Source organism: Hibiscus syriacus, unplaced genomic scaffold (assembly GCF_006381635.1).
Source record: "Hibiscus syriacus cultivar Baekdansim isolate YM2019G1 unplaced genomic scaffold, ASM638163v2 tig00018586_pilon, whole genome shotgun sequence".
Taxonomy (NCBI): Eukaryota; Viridiplantae; Streptophyta; class Magnoliopsida; order Malvales; family Malvaceae; genus Hibiscus; species Hibiscus syriacus.
In genome coordinates this window covers 631,287-650,784 of record NW_024062441.1, presented here as the reverse complement: position 1 = coordinate 650,784, position 19,498 = coordinate 631,287, and the positions used below count along the sequence as shown (strand labels likewise).

Genomic DNA, 19,498 nt, shown 5'->3' with positions numbered 1-19,498 from the left:
CCTTGAAATTTTAGTTATCAGCTCCTCAAGAGTGATGTTTCTCTTGAATGATATTCTGACAGAATGATTTGATGCGAAGACGACGTCGGTTTCATCTTCCCGAATTTCTCCATCATAGTAAACAATAGCTGAAATATGTGTAATTGAGAGTTTTAAAGACTAAGAGTCTTATATCAGGAAAAACAATAGATGAAATACGCCTAATTAAATTAATAATATATGGATTAAAATATAAATTAATCCAAATAAATTTAAAAAATTTCACAATAATTTAAATAACATAATTTCATATTGTTACCATATCGGCAAAATGTCTCGAGGTATTATCCCGCTTTCTAATTTTACAACCGCAAAAAAGTATACAAAATAATTAGTACAATAAAATTTGTTCAAATAATTAAATATAAAATAAAAATAATATAATAAAAATAATTTTACCTTATAAAAATAATAACAAAATCTATTTGGCTTGATAGAAGGAAATGATAGAAGCAAGAATAAGCAAGTAATTTTAGTTTGGTGATGTTTGCATTCAAATGAGTTCTTATTTATAGGGGAAATGGAGGGTTTAAAAGTTGAGCTTCAGGCTCGGGTAATTATGGAGTATCAATAATTCAACGTGCATAATGGAATGTGCAGATCATGATCTGCGCCTTCTGTACGTGTCAGAAACCTCGCGAATGCTCGGATCGCCATCCGCGCCTTTCCTTACATGGCACTAGCTCGGACAGAACCCTGCGAAGGCGCGTATGACGATCCGTGCCTTTCCTTATGTGGTGTCAACTCGGACAGAATCCCTCGAAAGCGCTGATGGCGATCCACGCTTTATTACTACGGTGTCAGAAGGAGTGATAGATCGATAATATTAGGGGTGAATGTACTTGACAGGTAATTATTGGTGGTATAAGTGATATTTCGGTAAAATCGCCGTTGTTTTCTGCCTCCCATTTATAATTTAATTTTGACTTCTAGCGTAAGGAAAACATTTTAAAGAGATTTATATGATAATGTTATTTTATAAAATAAAATACTCTTTATTTATTTAAAAAATTAAATAAAATGAGATTATTTGATTCATTTGATACTCTATATATCAATATATCTCAAGTTCCAATGACAGAACATAAGAGGAACATGTGAGGGCGATACCCACAAATATAAATTTTCCTTTAGAATATATATTTATATACATATAATATATATTAAAGTATTTCATTTGAATTGCATAAATTAAAACTTTTTAAATAATTCTTTAGCAAATAATATTAAATTTCATCGCTGTTAAATTTTAATTCTTCATGTTATTCCATATTTTATATTAGTTCAAAAATTTATTTATATTCATGATGGAGTCATACTTATTCATGGATTCATTCATGACCTCAATTTTTTAAATACTTTTATTAAATAAAATATTAACTTTATTTTTAAATGAATGTTTATATACTATAATTAAATTTAAATTAAAAATTTGATTGTCTAAAATAAATAATATTAGGTATATTTTTATTTTTAAAATTATAATTTGAAAATGGATCACTATAATTATCTAAAATAAAAGAAGATCGATATATATAATATAATTATCAAGCAATTAACTCATGTATGGTATGACCGTAAGAGTATACAAATTAATTTATATATGTTTATATATTTGTTTGTTCATTTGGATTTAATTTTTAATTAATTATTTAAAATATATATAGAAATATAAAATAAGAAAAATAGCATTATAATATTACTAAATATAATTCAAAATAAAAATAATTTAATGAGTTAACTATTTACCAAACTAAGTCGGGATTTAATGAGTCCACTCATACATTAGGGATTTTTAACGAGTCCATCATCAACAGCGAATATAAAATTGTAATTATATCCAACTATAAGGGTACTTTCTCATATACCCTTTTATAAAAGAGAAAATAACCTTAGTGACCGAAAATTCCTTATAATATACGATTTTGACCAACTTTTTTTTGATTTGCCAAAATGACCAACAAAATTGCAATGCGATCTCCAGTATCGCAAATCAGTTTCCAGATTCGCAACGCGATTTTGACTATCGCATTGCGATTTTCCAAATTCGTGTTGCGATTTTGTAAAATCGCAATGCGAATATATAAATCGCAACGCAATTCTGACTATCGCAACGCGATTCTGACTGTCGCAACACTGAATTTCAAATTCGCAACAGGTTTTAGTTTCGCAACACAAATGTTTTGGGTATATAACTACGCAGCAGAAGCAACTCATAACCTAAATCCCTAAATCGCAACTCATTCCATCTCCATCTATCACTCTCTCCGACGACATTCGTTCCTATATCTAACGACATCCTTCCCCATCTGGCAACAAGTTTTAGTTTCGCAGCTCGTTTGTTTAGTAAATTAATTTACAATAATGAAATCATCTAATGTTGATCATGTTTGGATAGATTTGTGTTTTGGAGGGTCATGGGAGAATGTTCATGGTGTTTTACAATATATGCCTTTACCCATGAATCTTCAACTAAAACTGTCATTAAAAAAGTTAACTTATGAAACTCTAATGTTACGTGTTGCAAATAAATTGAATTTAGAGCCCTTAAGTTGATTTAGGCTATCTTATCAGAGAAAAGGTAAAGTTTATTTGTTAACCGACAATGAAGATATTGAACGATTCATTGCTTACATTAGTGTTTCGCAAGATGATGTTACATTGTATGTTGTTGAACCTAGAAGTAGTGAAGTTGGGTCAGTAGCGGGTAGTAATCAACTAAGTTTTTCAACCCCAGTTTATGGTGCTCAAAATTTAATGGTTCCACCATAATTTCATCACCAAGCAAATTTTGTTTCACCACATTTCCAATACCAAACACAATACCCACAACCTTTCCCTAATCCAAATCACAATCAACTTTCAGCACCAAATTCCGGTTTTCGTATTAACCAGTTAGACGATGATGAGCCAATAGAAAAAAATTGTGAGTACTAGTCGGTATTCGAAATTTGATCTTGGTCAATACCCAGACTTTGATCTTGGTCAATACTCGGATTTTGATGATGTTTCAGAAGAAGAAACAGACCCTGCGTGTAATGATTTTGATATTGGTCAATACCCGAATTTTGATGATAAAACAGCCACTGCCGAGGAAGATGTTGTTGATGATAATGAGGAGGAAGTTACGATGTGAATGAACATGTTGAACATCCATTCTGTAATTCATATAACCCTAAAGAAAAAAAAGAAGAAGAAGAAATCCCCGAAGAAAATGCCACAGGAGTATAACTGGAATATGCCAGAATTACTTCAGATACCGGAAGAAGAGTTGGTAAAAATAGCAGTTGATTGTTACACAAAAATTATTCCTATCAAGAAAGATGATTGTTTTGATACAAAGGAATACTTGAAGATAGCTTTGTATACGAAATGTGTGGAAGATGTCTATCAACTAAAAGTTAACAAATCAAGCAAAGATCGTTTCGAAACAAGGTGTATGATTGACAAAAACTGTACGTGGCGTATGATTGCAAAGAGGATAAAAGATTGCGAAATGTTTCAAGTTAGGACTTTTATTGATAAACATACATGTTCAAGAACCCAATTTTTTCCTCACCATAGACAGGCAAACAAAAAGGTGTTGGGTGATTTTCTGGCTGAGTTAATGTTTTTGAATGGCAGGGTATATCGAGGACATGAAATTATGACTGACATGAATGCTCGGTTCAAGATTAGTATCTCATATTCTCAAGCTTGGAGAGCCAAATGTTATGCCTTGGAATTGTTGAGGGGGTCGCCAGAAGCATCGTTTTCCCAACTGCCAGCTTATTGTCATAATTTAAAGCTGAAAAATCTTGGGTCGGTAACTCATATCAAAACAAATAGAGATGGACTCTTTGAGTTGTTGTTTATCGCCATTGGTGCTGCGGTTAGTAAATCAATATAATTTTGTTGACTCATTTTTGTTAGTACATGCATTTCACATTTAAATGATTATATTTATTATGTATATAATTTTGTAGATTCGTTCGTTTATTACTTGAATGCGTCCAGTTATTATAGTTGACGGAGCACATTTAAAAGGTCGATACCTTAGAGTAAACTTATTAGCAGTAGCTATGGATGCTAACAATGGGATACTGCCAATAGCTTACGGGGTTGGCAAATCTGAAACCTCTGATTCATAGACATGGTTTATGGGGCATCTTAGGGATTGCATAGGTCCTATTACCAATCTGACAATCATATCCGATAGGGCAAACTCAATTGACAATGCTGTTAGAAGGTTTTTCCCATATGCTTTTCATGGACTTTGTGGTGTTTATTTGTATAGAAATCTAAAATCAAGGTCTGCTGGTATAAAAAATCACAAATGGACATACTAGAAGGCTGTAAAAGCTTATCGGGAAGTGGATTTTAATAAGCATATAAATTGTTTAAGACGTGTTTTGCCTCAGTGTGCTCAAACACTAGAAGATGTCGGGTTTGAAAGATGGTCAAGAGTACATCAACTTGGAGCAAGATATGGTTTCATGACATCTAATAGTGCAGAATCAATCAACGTTCTAAGTCGTCATTCCCGAAAATTACCCATTACTATGTTAATGGAGTTTTTTTGAGCCTCTATTCAACAGTGGTACTACAAGAAAAGAAACCATGCATGTATTATTTCTTTAAATTCGTAACTTATCATATATTTTACTAAGTATTATTTATTTAAATTTACAGGAACATTGGAACATCGTGTTACACCATGGACTGAAAAAAAGATAACGAAACGTGTTGTGAAGTCAACGTCATGGAGAGTTGAACCATGTTCAAACACTTTGTTTCAAGTACTGGATAATAACTTAAATGGGCTTGTCGATCTAAATGCAAAGACGTGCAGTTATATGAAATGGCAAACATCTGGTTATCCGTGTGGCCATGTTATAAAAGTTGCTCTTCATCTAAACCAAGATGATTTAAGCGCATACGCTATGGATTGCTACACTACAGAAGTATATCGACAGATTTATGCCGAGATTATCTACTCTATTCCACATCCTTCTGAGTGGGACATACCAGATGACTTACAAACAGTTTTTCCACCAGCCATGGACAGAAGGCTACCTGGCCGACCAAAACGTCACGATCGTATATCGTCTAAGGGTGAAGAGAAGAAGAGATCGACATGTAGTCGGTGTAAAGAAAGTGGTCATACAAGGTTGACATGTGGATCACCAGTGCCATCACAATCATCTTTTCCTCTACCAAAATATGGATCCTTATAAAAATCCAAAGCTCATATGGTGTCAAGAAAAAGGCAATCAAAATCGTAATCAAAATCCCAATCACAACCGGCTTCACCTTTTGAGACTTTAACTTAGGTGATTTTTAAATGCAAACGTTGTATTATGTGTATTTTATGTGTAAACTTTTAACATTTTCAGTTAGGCATGTATTAGTAACTTGAGTTTGAACATTGCTTTGATTTATTCAATTGTTATCACTTATTACATATTTATTTGAATATCGCAACGCGAATTTGACTATTATGTGCATTTTATGTGTAAACTTTTAACATTTTCAGTTAGGCATGTATTAGTAACTTGAGTTTGAACATTGTTATGATCTATTCAGTTGTTATCACTTATTACACATTCATTTGAATATCGCAACGCGAATTTGACTATCGCAACGCATTTGACTATCACAACGCGAATTTGATTATCGCAACGCGAATTTGACTATCGCAACGTGAATTTGATTATCGCAACGGGTATTTGACTATCGCAACGAGAAAATCGCAAAGCGTATTAGACTATCGCAATGCGAATTGACTTTCGCATTGCGATTTTGGCTTTCACATTGCGATTTTGAGTTTAGCGTTGCGAAAGTGTACCTTCAACAGGTCTTTTGCCTTCAATATGATGCAGATTGAAATCAACAAATCAACTTTTACATTTCAATCAATTAAACAAGCACAAATAAGAATTATTTACACATCAATATTAAACAAATCAACTTTTACAAATCAAGTTTTACAAATCAATTAAACAAGCAAAAAATGATAATAATTCTTATTTTCCTCATCAATTAAACAAATCATACTTTTAAGAATCAATTAAACAATCAAAAAAAGTATACCCCATACAGTTGTTTATGCACCCATACATCAATTTCACTCAGCTCACTTCAGGATTAACCTGCAGAAACCAAATATTTGCTCAAATAACACTTTCTACACATCTAAAACCAACAAACAGCAAATTATTATTGAATTCTAGGTACTTAACAACACTTGTATTTGACTTACAAATTGTTTATGGACACTTTCATAACGCGGATGCAGGTAGGCAGTGTCTCGCATATATCGCTCTAGCCATAAAATGCCAAAAGCACAAGCCTACTACACCTCTATCTCTATCGGTGGGAGGTAGAAACTGTGTACTTCCTGTCGTCAAACACTCCAAGCACATGCATACGAGAGGACCACAATCCCCTCTGGCTTCCGGCGTTTGTTGTGGCGTGGTCTCGTCTCTGATAACTGTAACATTGAACTTCTTTGGCTTCTTGTTTCCAGAATAAGTCCAATAATTAATCGCATCCAAGAATTTAGCCAAATGAGAGCTCCATCCCTTAATAATATCTCTCAAATCAGACAATGATATGTAATTTATCATGCTGTCATATACTATTGTCTTCAGGGATGGGAGCTGAAGCTCGACGAGAAGCCAATGAGTACGTTCCAAAATAGGGATAAACACCTGCAATCATAAGTAATAATTCAAATTGCGCACTTATTTATGAACACCTTTAAAATATTTTAAAAAAAATAAATACTAACATTATCGACCTCCCACCATGCAGGATAAAGTTTAGCTTGTCCATTAGCCAACACATATGATTCCTGTCGTTGATTCTTCAAGTGAACTACGTGAAAAGACGTCGGCATAATTGTATATCGCGTATTTTTTTATTTTTCTTCAATTTCCCTACTATTAGAAGACATGACACTCATGCATCAATATGATGTTTTACAAAAAAAGACATATATTAGTGAATTACATAAATTTAAAAAAAATTAATCAAAATGAAATATAAGAAGAAATATAAGACTTACCCCCATCGAAATAGCCTTTGTCTTCAACCCCTAATAACACACCCCACCAAGACCGATCAATCAACAAATGCATATCATCGTTGAGTTTGTATATGTCAGCGTAACACCCTTGGTTCTGCTAATATAGATCAAAATCAACTGCGGTCTTAGCCCAAAGGGTATTATCCAGAATTGTTTCCGGTAGGTGTTTCCTCTCCACTTCATCTGTCGGAATGGTACTGGCCGGTAACTCATACGAAAGCCAACAGTCATCCATCATGTCCGGCACGTGAGGGGGTTTCTCAATAATTCGACATATTACGCCATATGAATCGGGCTCTTGAATGGTGGGAGGGACCTCTTCAACGATGACAGGGGCCTCTTGAACGGTGGGAGAGGACTCTTGAGGGATGATAGGGGCCTCTTCAACGATGACAGGTGAGTTGGGCTTCTTCTTACGGAGTCTTTGCACTATTGGGGTGAACGGAGACGTAATGGCACGTGCACGCCGTCTGATGCGTGAACCCCGTCGTGCAAGAAAAACCCGACGTAAAGCATCCATCTTATCGGGCCGCTAAAAATAAATTAATACATAAATCAGTAAATAAACAGACATGATATTAAACAGTGAAAACAAAGACAAATATGTTTCAAACTTGCACGGTATTCACCCAAGTCATTATTCTATCATAGTTCACAAAATGTATCAGATAACATTCCGGAAGTAAGCACTTATAAACATTTAAAAGGACAGCATATAGGTTTAGTGCATGTTCAAGGACAACATAAAGAGTAGTAGTTTATTCTTGAAACTTAAATTTGCAACACTGTGAAGTTAGTATTTGTCTTTGTCTTTTGGTTGAAGTAATCCAATCTATTCAAGTTTCAATTTGCAGAAGAAGAATAGTTTCTGAAACTTAAAATCGTAATACGAAACTTAAATCGCAACACGAAAATGACTATCGTAATGCGGAAATGACTATCGCAACGCGAAGTTGACTATCACAACAGGATAATCGCAATGCGAAATAAAAATCGCAACGCGAAACCAAAATCGCAACGCGAAACTAAATTCGCGTTGAGATAGTCATTTTCGCATTGCGATTTTTATTTTGCATTGCGATTATACCATTGCGATAGTCAACTTCGCGTTGCGATAGTCATTTCCGCGTTGCGATAGTCATTTTCGCGTTGCGATTTAAGTTTCGTGTTGCGACTATTCTTCTTCTGCAAATTGAAACTTGAATGGATTGCATTACTTCAACCAAAAGACAAAACAAAGACAAATACTAACTTCACAGGGTTATTTTAGAAATGTTTAGCAGTATTGGCAGCAACCGAATGAATTTACTAAGCAATCTAAGTGAAATGGTTAATCTAAGTGAAATTACGAGTAAATCAAGTTAAATATGAAAAATCTTAAACTTACCTCGTTGCGTAGAGTATGAACCTCATTCTGCAACGATACTACCATCTCACGTAGAGCCGCTACCTCACCACGTAAAGTAGATACCTCGTCACGCCATGCACCATTGTCATCGCGTAAAGTACCGACCTCCTCACGCAAGGCATTGACCTCATCACGTAACTCTCCTAACTCATCCCGTGGAGGTGAAGGTGAAGAACAGGGAGATAAATGTCGTGGCATCTTTGTCGGTCGCCTATCATGAGGTGATAGTGGAGAAGAGGCTCGATGATGTGACGGAATAGGTGATGGCTCTCGTTGTAGAGGTATATAGTGTGGTCGATCAGGTGATGGCTCTGGGTGAGGTGATGGCTCTCGAAGTGGAGGCTGCTCATCATCCGTGCCATCAAAAAAACGCTTACTAGTTTGCAACCAATCAGTGGCAAGCTCAGCCTCCATGGGTGTCAGCCTCTGTAATGGAGTGTTGGCCTCCGAACAATATAAAAGCTCAAACAAAGTTAAACGTGTACTAGTAATAACTTGTTTATATATATGGTAGTATTTATATTAACTTGCATCATTTATTGTCGTATACCATAGTAACTCTTCCCAAATCAACAGTCGCCGTTTCCTCTTCCAGGAAATAGCTCTAGGAATATCATTTGAAGTTTTTAATGCATATGTCTGTATGTCGGGAAAAGCCTCAAATATCCAAATCTACAAAAACAATATAATACACAAACATTAGTAATTGTTAAATAATTAATTATAATTTTGGAAACATTATATAGAAATTCTTACCTTAAAGGCCCAAATAAAGCCTGACAAAGTGTATTTGGAACCATCGCTACGCAAACTTTTGCGGTCATCAAAGGCAGACGACAACTTATTCCAGGTAGCTTTCCATAGATACGAACCCCACGGAAATAGGTTCTATGCATTTGGGTCCTCTACCAATAATATTAGGTCCTTAGGAATAGGTTGTCTGGCCTCTCTGCCTAAAAAGCCGGTATGCAAAAGTACTAAAAGGCATACTCGGACAACATCGACGTCATCAATCTGAGTAAAACCATTTTTCTTATTCAATAATCTCGTCAAGTCATCGACGTGTAAATTCAGCTTCTCCATTGACAGCTCAGGAAAAACCAGGGATAACCATGATGGGCGGGTAATATGACTAGTGTATCGACCTACATCATCGTGTCCGAAGCGTAGACCAATGATTAAGCAAAACTCCTCCCGCCCAAAACACGTATACGCCGATGGAAAATGAAACCATATCTCTTCATTACCACGTTTTATACTCTCGGGTAGATCGCTAGTCATGGTCTGAAGCCACAAATGGGTCAACATAGAATCTCCACCCGGATATTGTACTTTCAGCCATGGCCCGAAGCAAGTATCCTCAAACAATGTTCTTTGTACAGGTGAAAGTTTCGACGCAATTGTAGTGACTAGGCTTATTTTATTCCTTAAGGTCAATTGAGCCGAAAAAAAGTTCTACAAAAACAATAAACATACCAAGTTAGATTAAAAACTACACTGTGAAGATATACCAAAAACAATAAAGAGTAGTAGTTGTTTATTCTTCAAACTTAAATTTGCAACACTGTGAATTTCGTATTTGTCTTTGTTTTTTGGTTGAAGTAATGCAATTCATTCAAGTTTCAATTTGCAGAAGAATAATAGTTTCTGAAACTTAAAATCGCAACACGAAAATGACTATCGCAACATTAATTTGACTATCGCAATGAGATAATCGCAACGCGAATTTGACTATCGTTGCGATTTTCATTTCGCGATGCGATCCTCGGTTTCAAATAGTCATTGTCTAAAATTGAAACTTGAATGAATTGCATTACTTCAACCAAAACACAAAACAAAGACAAATACTAACTTTACAGGGTTAAAGACTAAACAGTTTAGCAGTATTGGCAGCAATCGAATGAATTTAATAAGCAATCTAAGTGAAATGGTTAATCTATTATTGAAATTACCAATAAACTTATCATCAATTTCATTATGAAAAACCTAATAATAATACAAAAATTTCAAAATAAAAATAATTAAAAAAACTAACCCTCGGTGGTTGATTTGGTTGATTTTTCATTTCTGATCGTGAATGATTGTGAGGGTGGCTCTGAGAGATGGAGATAGACGGATTTCGTCGGAGATGAGGACGGATTTCGTCGGAGATGGGGGCGGATGTCACCGTAGAAAGTGAGAATGGAGATGGGATTGAGTTGTGATTTAGGGTTTTAGGTAAAGAGTTGCGATTACGGGATGTATTAATATTCGTGTTTGGAATTTGAAAATAAAATACGCGTTGCGATACTAATGGCGCTTTGAAAATCGCATTGCGATTTTGTATTATCGCGTTGCGATTTTGTATTATCGCGTTGCGATTTTGTATTATCGCTTTGCGATAGTCAGAATCGCGTTGCGATTTACATATTCGCATTGCGATTTTACAAAATCGCAATGCGATTGTCAAAATCGCGTTGCGAATCTGAAAACTAATTTGCGATACTGGAGATCGCGTTGCGATTTAGAGATCGTATTACGATTTTGTTGGTCATTTTAGTAAATCGAAAAAATATTGATCAAAATCGTATATTATAAAAAAATTTCGGTCACTGAGGTTATTTTACCTTTATAAAATCCTCCACCATCCTAAACTCCAGAGATATATTTTTTGTCAAACTCTTTCAATTCTCAACGCAAACTAGCAAGAGCCTTTTTTATTTCCCGGTAATATGTCGGCGGAGCTTAGAAAATGCATCAAAATCCGCCACATTGTGAGGCTTCGACAGATGTTGCAGCGGTGGAGGAACAAGGCTAGCATGTCAGCCGGCCGCACCCCGTCCGATGTGCCGGCGGGTCACGTGGCTGTCTGCGTCGGGACTAGTTGCAGGCGATTCGTGGTGAGGGCGACGTACCTGAACCATCCCGTCTTCAAGAAACTCCTTATCCAAGCAGAGGAAGAATACGAGTTCACCAACCAAGGCCCATTGGCGATCCCCTGCGACGAGTCGGTTTTCGAAGAAGTGATCCGGTTCATTTCCACGTCGGAGGCGGATCGGTCTGCCGGGTTCGTGAACATCGATGACTTTAAACGGAATTGCCACATGGGAATCAGAAGTAAGCTTGATTTGACAACGGAATCTCGACCGTTACTTCGTGGGTCCGCTGGTAATTGAAGATATAGTGGAAAAAATGGAAAAGCTTCGATTCTTACTTGGTGTTTTTGACTGAGTTTCGATTTAGCTCGAGTGAACTGTTAACTGAAAGCAGTGAGTTGACCGAGTTGATACTGGTCAATGATCGGTATTTTACTTACCATATTAAAAGGGTAAGTTGGTGTTTTTTAAATGATATATTCCGCCCTTTATTTATTTTTATTTATTTTTTTGTAAGCAATTAGTTAAATGGGGGAGGGGGGTCAAATGAGCTGAGTCAGTACATTAGCTCCGGAGAATGCATGGAGATGGCCAAGAATCCGGTGAGTTGTTCAGCGAGTCGTCCATTGTTCGGCATAAAAATGGTCGAGTCAACTGAATTCATGAAAAAATTGCTGGGAAGCTGGATGTACTGCAGTCGAGCAGAATGTACATAGATATTTCCTTTGATACGTTTGAACCCAGTTTTGTGTATAAGTAGTACGGACTTGTTATTTTCGAATCAACACTAATATTTATCAACTTCAAATTATCATTGCACATCTATCATGAAAATATCAAATTAAAATTATTTTTATTTTCCATACAAGAAAAAATAAAATTATTTTTAAAAATTTCAAAATTGAGTTTAATATAGACGTGACACTCCATAAATTTATATTATATTTTGTCTCAATTAAATTTTAAATAGTTTATATTATATAAATCTCAATACATTACAAATTTGGTATATTCATGCATTACATCTTATTTGTTTAATGTTTGTATCATTTAAAATATTATACAAAATTAAATTTTATGAAATTGTCTTAATGTTTAAAGAGATAGTCAAATTAATATATATTAAAGATCGAAAGTGTCAAATATGTACATCACCACTAACATGAATAATAGCTCTCCTCAAAGAGGGAGGCGGTCGATAGAATTATAATTAAAGCTTAAGCAGTCATTTGTTCACCAAAAAAAAGTGTTTTTTTAAGCTCTTAAGCTCAAGTAGTTATTTTTGTAAGATATATGTTGTTAATGACTAAATTTTTTAAAAACATATATTATTTTATAATCATCTCATACTATTAAAAAATATAAAATAATTTTGTGTTTTTTTAGAAACTTGAGATAGGATTCATGATTGGGGATGATCATGAATCGAATTAAATTTTTTGTCCGCCCAAATTTGAACTGAGTATAATATTTCTTCATTTGTTATTTGATCTAACTCAGATTTAGGAAAGTTTTATCCAACCGATACATAACCCAATTTTTAGAGTAAAAACTCGCATCCGATTCGACTTGACTCATATATATATATATGTGTGTGTGTGGTTATGATCCATTTACACCTAGTGTAAAACTAAGAGACTATTGGCTGAGAGAAATCAAAGACTGAGATTAATTTTTTTTAGTAAATATATTCTCATTTCTTACTGTTAATCTCAACAATTCATTTCTCTCATCCAACATTTTTAAAAGGTGTTAATTTTACACTGGGTGTAATTAGATTATGTCTTATATATATAATTTTATTATATAAAATAGGGATAGAATAGATAAAATACAAAGAGACGAGTATTATAATAGTTATTTAATTCAATAATTTTCACCATAAAACTAGAATCCAACTTAATCTCGTCTTTAAAAAAAATTAATCCAACTTTACCCAATTTTTTTAAACAACTCTATCAAATCAAATTAAAATATAAATATCAAATATCCATCCCTTCTACTCATGGCTCCAAACAAAAGAAACTCCGATCTTTACGGAAGTTTAGCCCGGCCCAGGCCTCACAGCGGTAGAGTCGTCCGTAAAGAACAATGAAAGCCCTAATTCGCTCTTTAAATAGCCCTTGACACCCTTCGTTGAACACAAGACGCCCAAGGCAATCACAACGGCTGCGAATTTTGAAGAAATGATTCCCCCCCGACCTTCTACTCCTTGCATTTTCCATTAGTTTTTCTTTTTCTTTTCTGCGGGTTTGTTTTTTTTCCCTTTGGTTTGAAAAATGGCGGAAAATGAAATGAAAAATCAGCTGATGAGGTTGGATTAAATTTCTCACGACGGTCGTCTGAGACACCTCTATGTGTGGTGTCTGTCTGATGCATTGATCCAATGTTTCTGATGATTTTTCACTTCATATTCGCATCCATTTCCCCCTAAAACTGAATGAGATTTCGCTGTTTATCGTACTCTTTACAGCCTATATTATTGAGCAACGTTTTAAACGATACACCTATTGAGATCGGCCGATCTTCGAAATTCTAAAGTCCTTTTCATGCTGAGTGCTTTGTTTTAAATTTTAATTTACGTTTCGAATCGATTTTCTAAAAAAAATTCGAAACAATATGCATATATTTATATATGTAGTAATCATGATTCTCGTAAAATTAAATGCTTATATAATCTTGATATAGGTCAATCCAGGGATAAAAATAGGCTGAAAATTTTTATATTATCTTTAACAAATTAAAAAAAATGTTTGAAATACATATGAATTCTATTCCATATCTAAACAACACTTAACACATTTAAGCATAAAAAATCATTTATGTGTGAAAGAGCCAGATGTGGTTTTCTTCATAAGCAAATCACAGTCATGGGAAAACCAACGTTTTGCAGGCTGAACTTCTCGAAGGTCTTCGTTTAGCCCGGAGTCAGGGTTACAAACAAGTGTCCTTGCAGATCGACAATGCTGATGTTTATCGACTTCTTACAGACCCCTCCCCCACGAGTCCACATTCTCTAGTGAAAGCTAGGGATGGCGAACGGGCGGGTAGGGTACGGATATCCCATCCCCATACTTACCTAATATTTTTCAATTCACCACCCGCTCACCATCCATGATGGGTACAAATTTCAAATCCACATCTGCCCACGCGGGTACATTTTCAAATCCATCCCCACACCCACTATCCACTAGCGACATACCCATTTAGACTCGCCTGACAGCAAACTAATAGGATGTTGGAGTTGGTTTCCAGACAGTTCGTGATGGGGTAGCAACGCATGCTTTAATTTGTCAAAGGAGTGGCTCTACGAATGTTATGGAGACAGATTGTAGGGAGTATGTAGTTGCAGAGTTAGATTGTTGAATTGATTTCGATGTTAATACTCATAGTGCGCCTAATATGGGTTTTGAGGGGCTAAAGAACATGGAAACTGTTGATTTTGATATTAATGCATATAGTACGGCTAATTTGTGTTTGAATGGGCATCATGGGCTAAAAAACATGGAAAGTGACGTTGTTAGTGGGATTATGGGTTTAATCAAAGAGTCGAATATTTCCCTAATTAAAGACTATATTAAAGACTAAATATCCTTAATATTTGGTTAAATTATATGTTATATATTATACAATATTAAAATTTATAAATTAGTCTTTAAAATTACACCTAAATTTATAATGATCCAAAATTTAATAGATATTTAACTGGGCGGGCGGATGTGGGGCGGGTGGATGCGGGGCGGGTAATGTCTCAAATCCATTACCCGCCCACCACCCACGACGGGTACCATTTTATAAATCCACACCCGCCCACTGTAACACCCCAACCCGTACCCAACTTGAATACGGGTCCGAGATGTCACATTGACATTTTCAAAACCTTTACTCTTGTAAAAGTACTGAACTTTTGAATTTATATTAAGAAAATACAGTCAAATATTATTCAATTGTGTGTTGTATAAAAATTTGAGAAAAACGTATTTATGAACGGTGAAATACGGTATGAACAGTAATACAGTAATCTGCTACAGTGATTTTTCGTAAATTGTACATAACACTCGTAAAACATTTAACAGTTCATTTCTTTGCATTCGTACTTATATATATATGTTTAACAGATTACAAAACTCGATCAGAGCATACTACCTAATTTGCCTACTTTATTTACATGCCAACCTATTTATCATAATAATACATACTGTGTACTTTACTTCTGATCTGGTCTTTGGGCAGAGATATGTTGTTACTTTGAACTTAGCTTTGATCCTTCTGCTTCTCAGTACCTACGTGTAAATCACTTACACGCTAAGTCATAGACTTAGTGAAGCAAAAACATAATAACAATAATGCATTTCTCATAAATATAAACATTCAATCTATGAATTCAATCGAGTCGCATATAATTCAGTATACATGATAACCTGAGATAATATAAATACCTTTAGTACCTTTTTATCGTATAAATACATATATCGAACATTTCTCTACATACCATGGAACACATATACTACTTCACAACAAAACATATTTAGTCCATTTACTCTCTGTAAAGACCATGTATTAGCCCATGTATACTTTTGAGAACTCAAGGTATGTGAGTACATTGAGGTTGTGCACCACTATGCTGTCACAACAGCTCGATCAATGTCCCGAAGGACCAGTCCATAGATTCCGAAGAACCTAGGTAAACAGTCCATATGTCCCGAAGAACATAGGTAAACAGTCCATATGTCCCGAAGAACATAGGTAAACAGTCCATATGTCCCGAAGAACATAGGTAAACAGTCCATATGTCCCGAAGAACATAGGTAAACAGTCCATATGTCCCGAAGAACATAGGTAACCCTCGACCCTTGGCATGCCAACTATACCCCTAGCTCTCATATCACATAACATGGGCATTATCATTTATGACCGTTCACATTACTTATTCATATTCTTACTCTTATAAACACATACCGTTTCTTTTCAGTCACGTATCACATATACGTGTAATCCTTGATCTCATAATCACATGTTCATTCTCTTCTTATCACATACCAAATGTATGTGTAAACACATATCTAATATCATATGTTGCATTTTCATGTAAGCATGTAAATCATGTAACATATAAACATAACATCCATTTCTATGTACTAATGCATACAGAGTAATCACATAACATTATATAAGTTACTTCTTACCATAGTAACTCTATCATTGACTCATCGCAAGCCAATGTTTGATCAATCACATAAGTACAATTTAAATTGCACTCACCTTAGCCTTGCTTTGATTCGATTATAATCCTTTGATTATTCTGGAACTTGTTTAGGCTCAATATCTACATAAATATATCATTTCAAAACAACTATCAGAAGCCTAAACTTTAAACTTGATGTTAATAACTTAAACCGGTTTAATAAATTGAATTCTGAATTTTATTTAGGGGGGAATCGATACCCCCCCCAGGGGAATCGGTACCCCCTTAACATTCTGGAAATTTTTCGTTCAAGAAGGGGAATCGATTCCCATTCATAGGGTATCGGTTCCCTCTACCCAGAAATTGCATTCTAAGCTCGAAAATCATCAATTTTCAATTCAAACCTTCCTATTTTACCTCCCTTAATACTCCTAACTTTAATACACATACTTAAACTTATTTCTATTCCATAATCACTTCTTTAACTTCAAATATAGTCATTCCTATGTAATTACAAAAATTTTACTAGTTTTGCAACATGTTCAAATTCCTATTCTAACACTTCCTATCCCTTAATTAACTTGATTACAAGTCAAATTCACCTTTCAATTCTCAATATACACTTTATTTCAATATTTCATTCCAAAACTCCTAATCTTTAAATCCTCATAAACTCTTCATTTTGTTGTTTTAAAGCAAATTAATCCTTCCTTAATCTTACTTAGCATCTAATAATCAAAACTAAACTTAAATTTCAGCACATAATCAACTCAAGAGACAACTTACCTTTTGCTTGGCTTCACACGTGAAGAGAAAAATGAAGAAGGAAAAGAGAGAAGAGATTTTTCTGGAAAAATCTCCATCCTTATCCATATATATATATATCATTTAATTATATTTTCAAGTCTAATGACCAATTTGCCCTTTAACTCTTTAGATAATTACAATAAACTTTTAGGAAATATTTCTGAACAAATCATTAAACTATTAAACTATTATACTTTAATCACCATATTATGAAATTTTACAATTTTGGTCACTTACCCGTATTTTGGGATGTTACACCCACTACCCGCTAAAATTATACCCATCCTCACTCTAATTGGAGCGGATGTGGTGCGGAATCTACGAAACTATACCCGTTTGCCATCCCTAGTGAAAGCTATTTCTTCTCTATTAGCTAAAGCCTAGTATTTTGAAACTCACCCTGATGGTTCTCTTGTGGTGTTCTTGGATTCTCCAGTTACATTTCTCAGATTACTTCACAGAGACATTCATGGTCCTCCCTATGCCCACTTAAAATGGACTTAATGTAATGGCTTTTGCCTCTTCCTTATTCAAAAAAAAGAAATAGAAAAAAAAAATCACATACAAGATTATAATATACCATGGTCGAACTAAACATAAGGTAATCAATCTAATATCATTGTTAACCTGTTATTTACTTAAACTTCCATTTAACTAAAAGCAACATTCATACCAAACAAGCATTAACAAATCAAGCGACATTGGTGATTGTTATTATTCTTTTGAGGTTTCGAGTTCGAGCACCATAAATGCATGAATATGAGTATTTAATGTCAAATAATTGAATCTGTCTTTTAATAGATATTGTTTTCTACTTATCTCAGATTAATTAAAAAAAACATTTATCATATATAGCATTCGACCACATAAGCCATTTTACATGCTCTCATGCTACAACTACTTCATCAACTATGTTAAATTTTTAAATTTAACCCTCAATGTTTAAATTTTTAGTCAAAATGACCCTTGCTAGATGGAAATATGTTAGTTGACTAACGATCATTGTATGTTTTGGACGTAATCATTCTCACATATGTTAAACTATTGATATGTCACATGCCACCTTACCCAAGATGATGGCGTGTCATGTGTCATTTCATCCACGTCACTAAAAGTGATAACATGATATGTATCATGTCACACAAGGTGATGATGTGACACATAACACGTTAGTAATTAAGTATATATAAAAATATCATGTCAATAATTATATATTGACAATTAGTCAACTAGCGTTTTTCACCCAATATGAAGTCATTTTGACTAAAAATTAAAACGTTAGAGATTAAAATACTCTAAAAAAAGAATGGAGTCTAAAGTCGCCAATCAGATAAACATTGAGCATTAATTTTGATATTATACCATTTTAAAACTCAAAGAACGAGTTAAACACTGGATGCGCACACAATTTAATATTTTAATTTAGAATAAGAAAAACCCTAAAATTTTGATCCTTAATCACTTTAGATTGACTGTCCAAAAACGCAGCCTTAAAAGTTGTAAGAGCCCATCGTCATCCCAACAACCCAAGCTGCCTCTTCCTCATCCTCTTCCTCTTCCTCATCCTCATCCTCATCCTCATCCTCATCCTCATCCTCATCCAATCAACTTGAATTACCAAACTTATTTATTTTGGGGACCTGTTAGCAGCAAACTATGACTTTCCCATTTACAATGTCCAAACTCAAAACGATCACTTCATTGCTATTGTTTTGTTTAAAAATAATTAAAATATTACCATCTAATTTTATTCACAATTTAAAATGAAATTAAGTCCAATGATCTTTTTTGGATACAATTAGTTTGAATCAGAAAGATAATAAAAGTGTCTTGAAGTTTAATTTTACGAATCCCTCCTACCATGTGCCTGTTTTTCAAGTTCTATTCTGACTGCTTTTTACCATATATAAAATTCAATTAAATATCTTAAAGAGTTTTATATAAATTTCACGAATAAGAATAATTAAATTATTCTAATTCTACCGATTATATTTGTATTTTTTGAATAAATTATTTCAATTATTATATTCTTAAGGGACGAAATAGACGAGCTCAGAAACGACGGGCGCGGGGTTTGAATTCAATGTCTTATTCGAACATCATCTGCAATTGCATGTTTCAGACTAAACTAAAAC

General features: G+C 34.4%; 1 protein-coding gene and 1 non-coding gene across 2 annotated transcripts; both read left to right on the top strand.

Annotated features, from left to right (window-relative positions):
* Positions 1-11,199: 11,199 nt before the first annotated feature.
* Positions 11,200-11,698, top strand: LOC120209290 (auxin-induced protein 6B-like). The gene has a single exon (XM_039208329.1). It carries the CDS (start codon positions 11,228-11,230, stop codon positions 11,669-11,671), a length of 444 nt encoding a protein of 147 aa, XP_039064260.1. The 5' UTR covers positions 11,200-11,227; the 3' UTR covers positions 11,672-11,698.
* Positions 11,699-13,670: 1,972 nt separating this feature from the next.
* On the top strand, positions 13,671-13,772 carry LOC120209317. Its single transcript, XR_005524388.1, has one exon. It is a non-coding gene; the product is annotated as a small nucleolar RNA Z161/Z228 (small nucleolar RNA).
* The last annotated feature ends 5,726 nt before the right edge of the window (positions 13,773-19,498 follow it).

Bases quoted from the DNA above. Each gene is read 5' to 3' on its own strand.
- LOC120209290 (XM_039208329.1), top strand. From the start codon at position 11,228: ATGTCGGCGGAGCTTAGAAAATGCATCAAAATCCGCCACATTGTGAGG.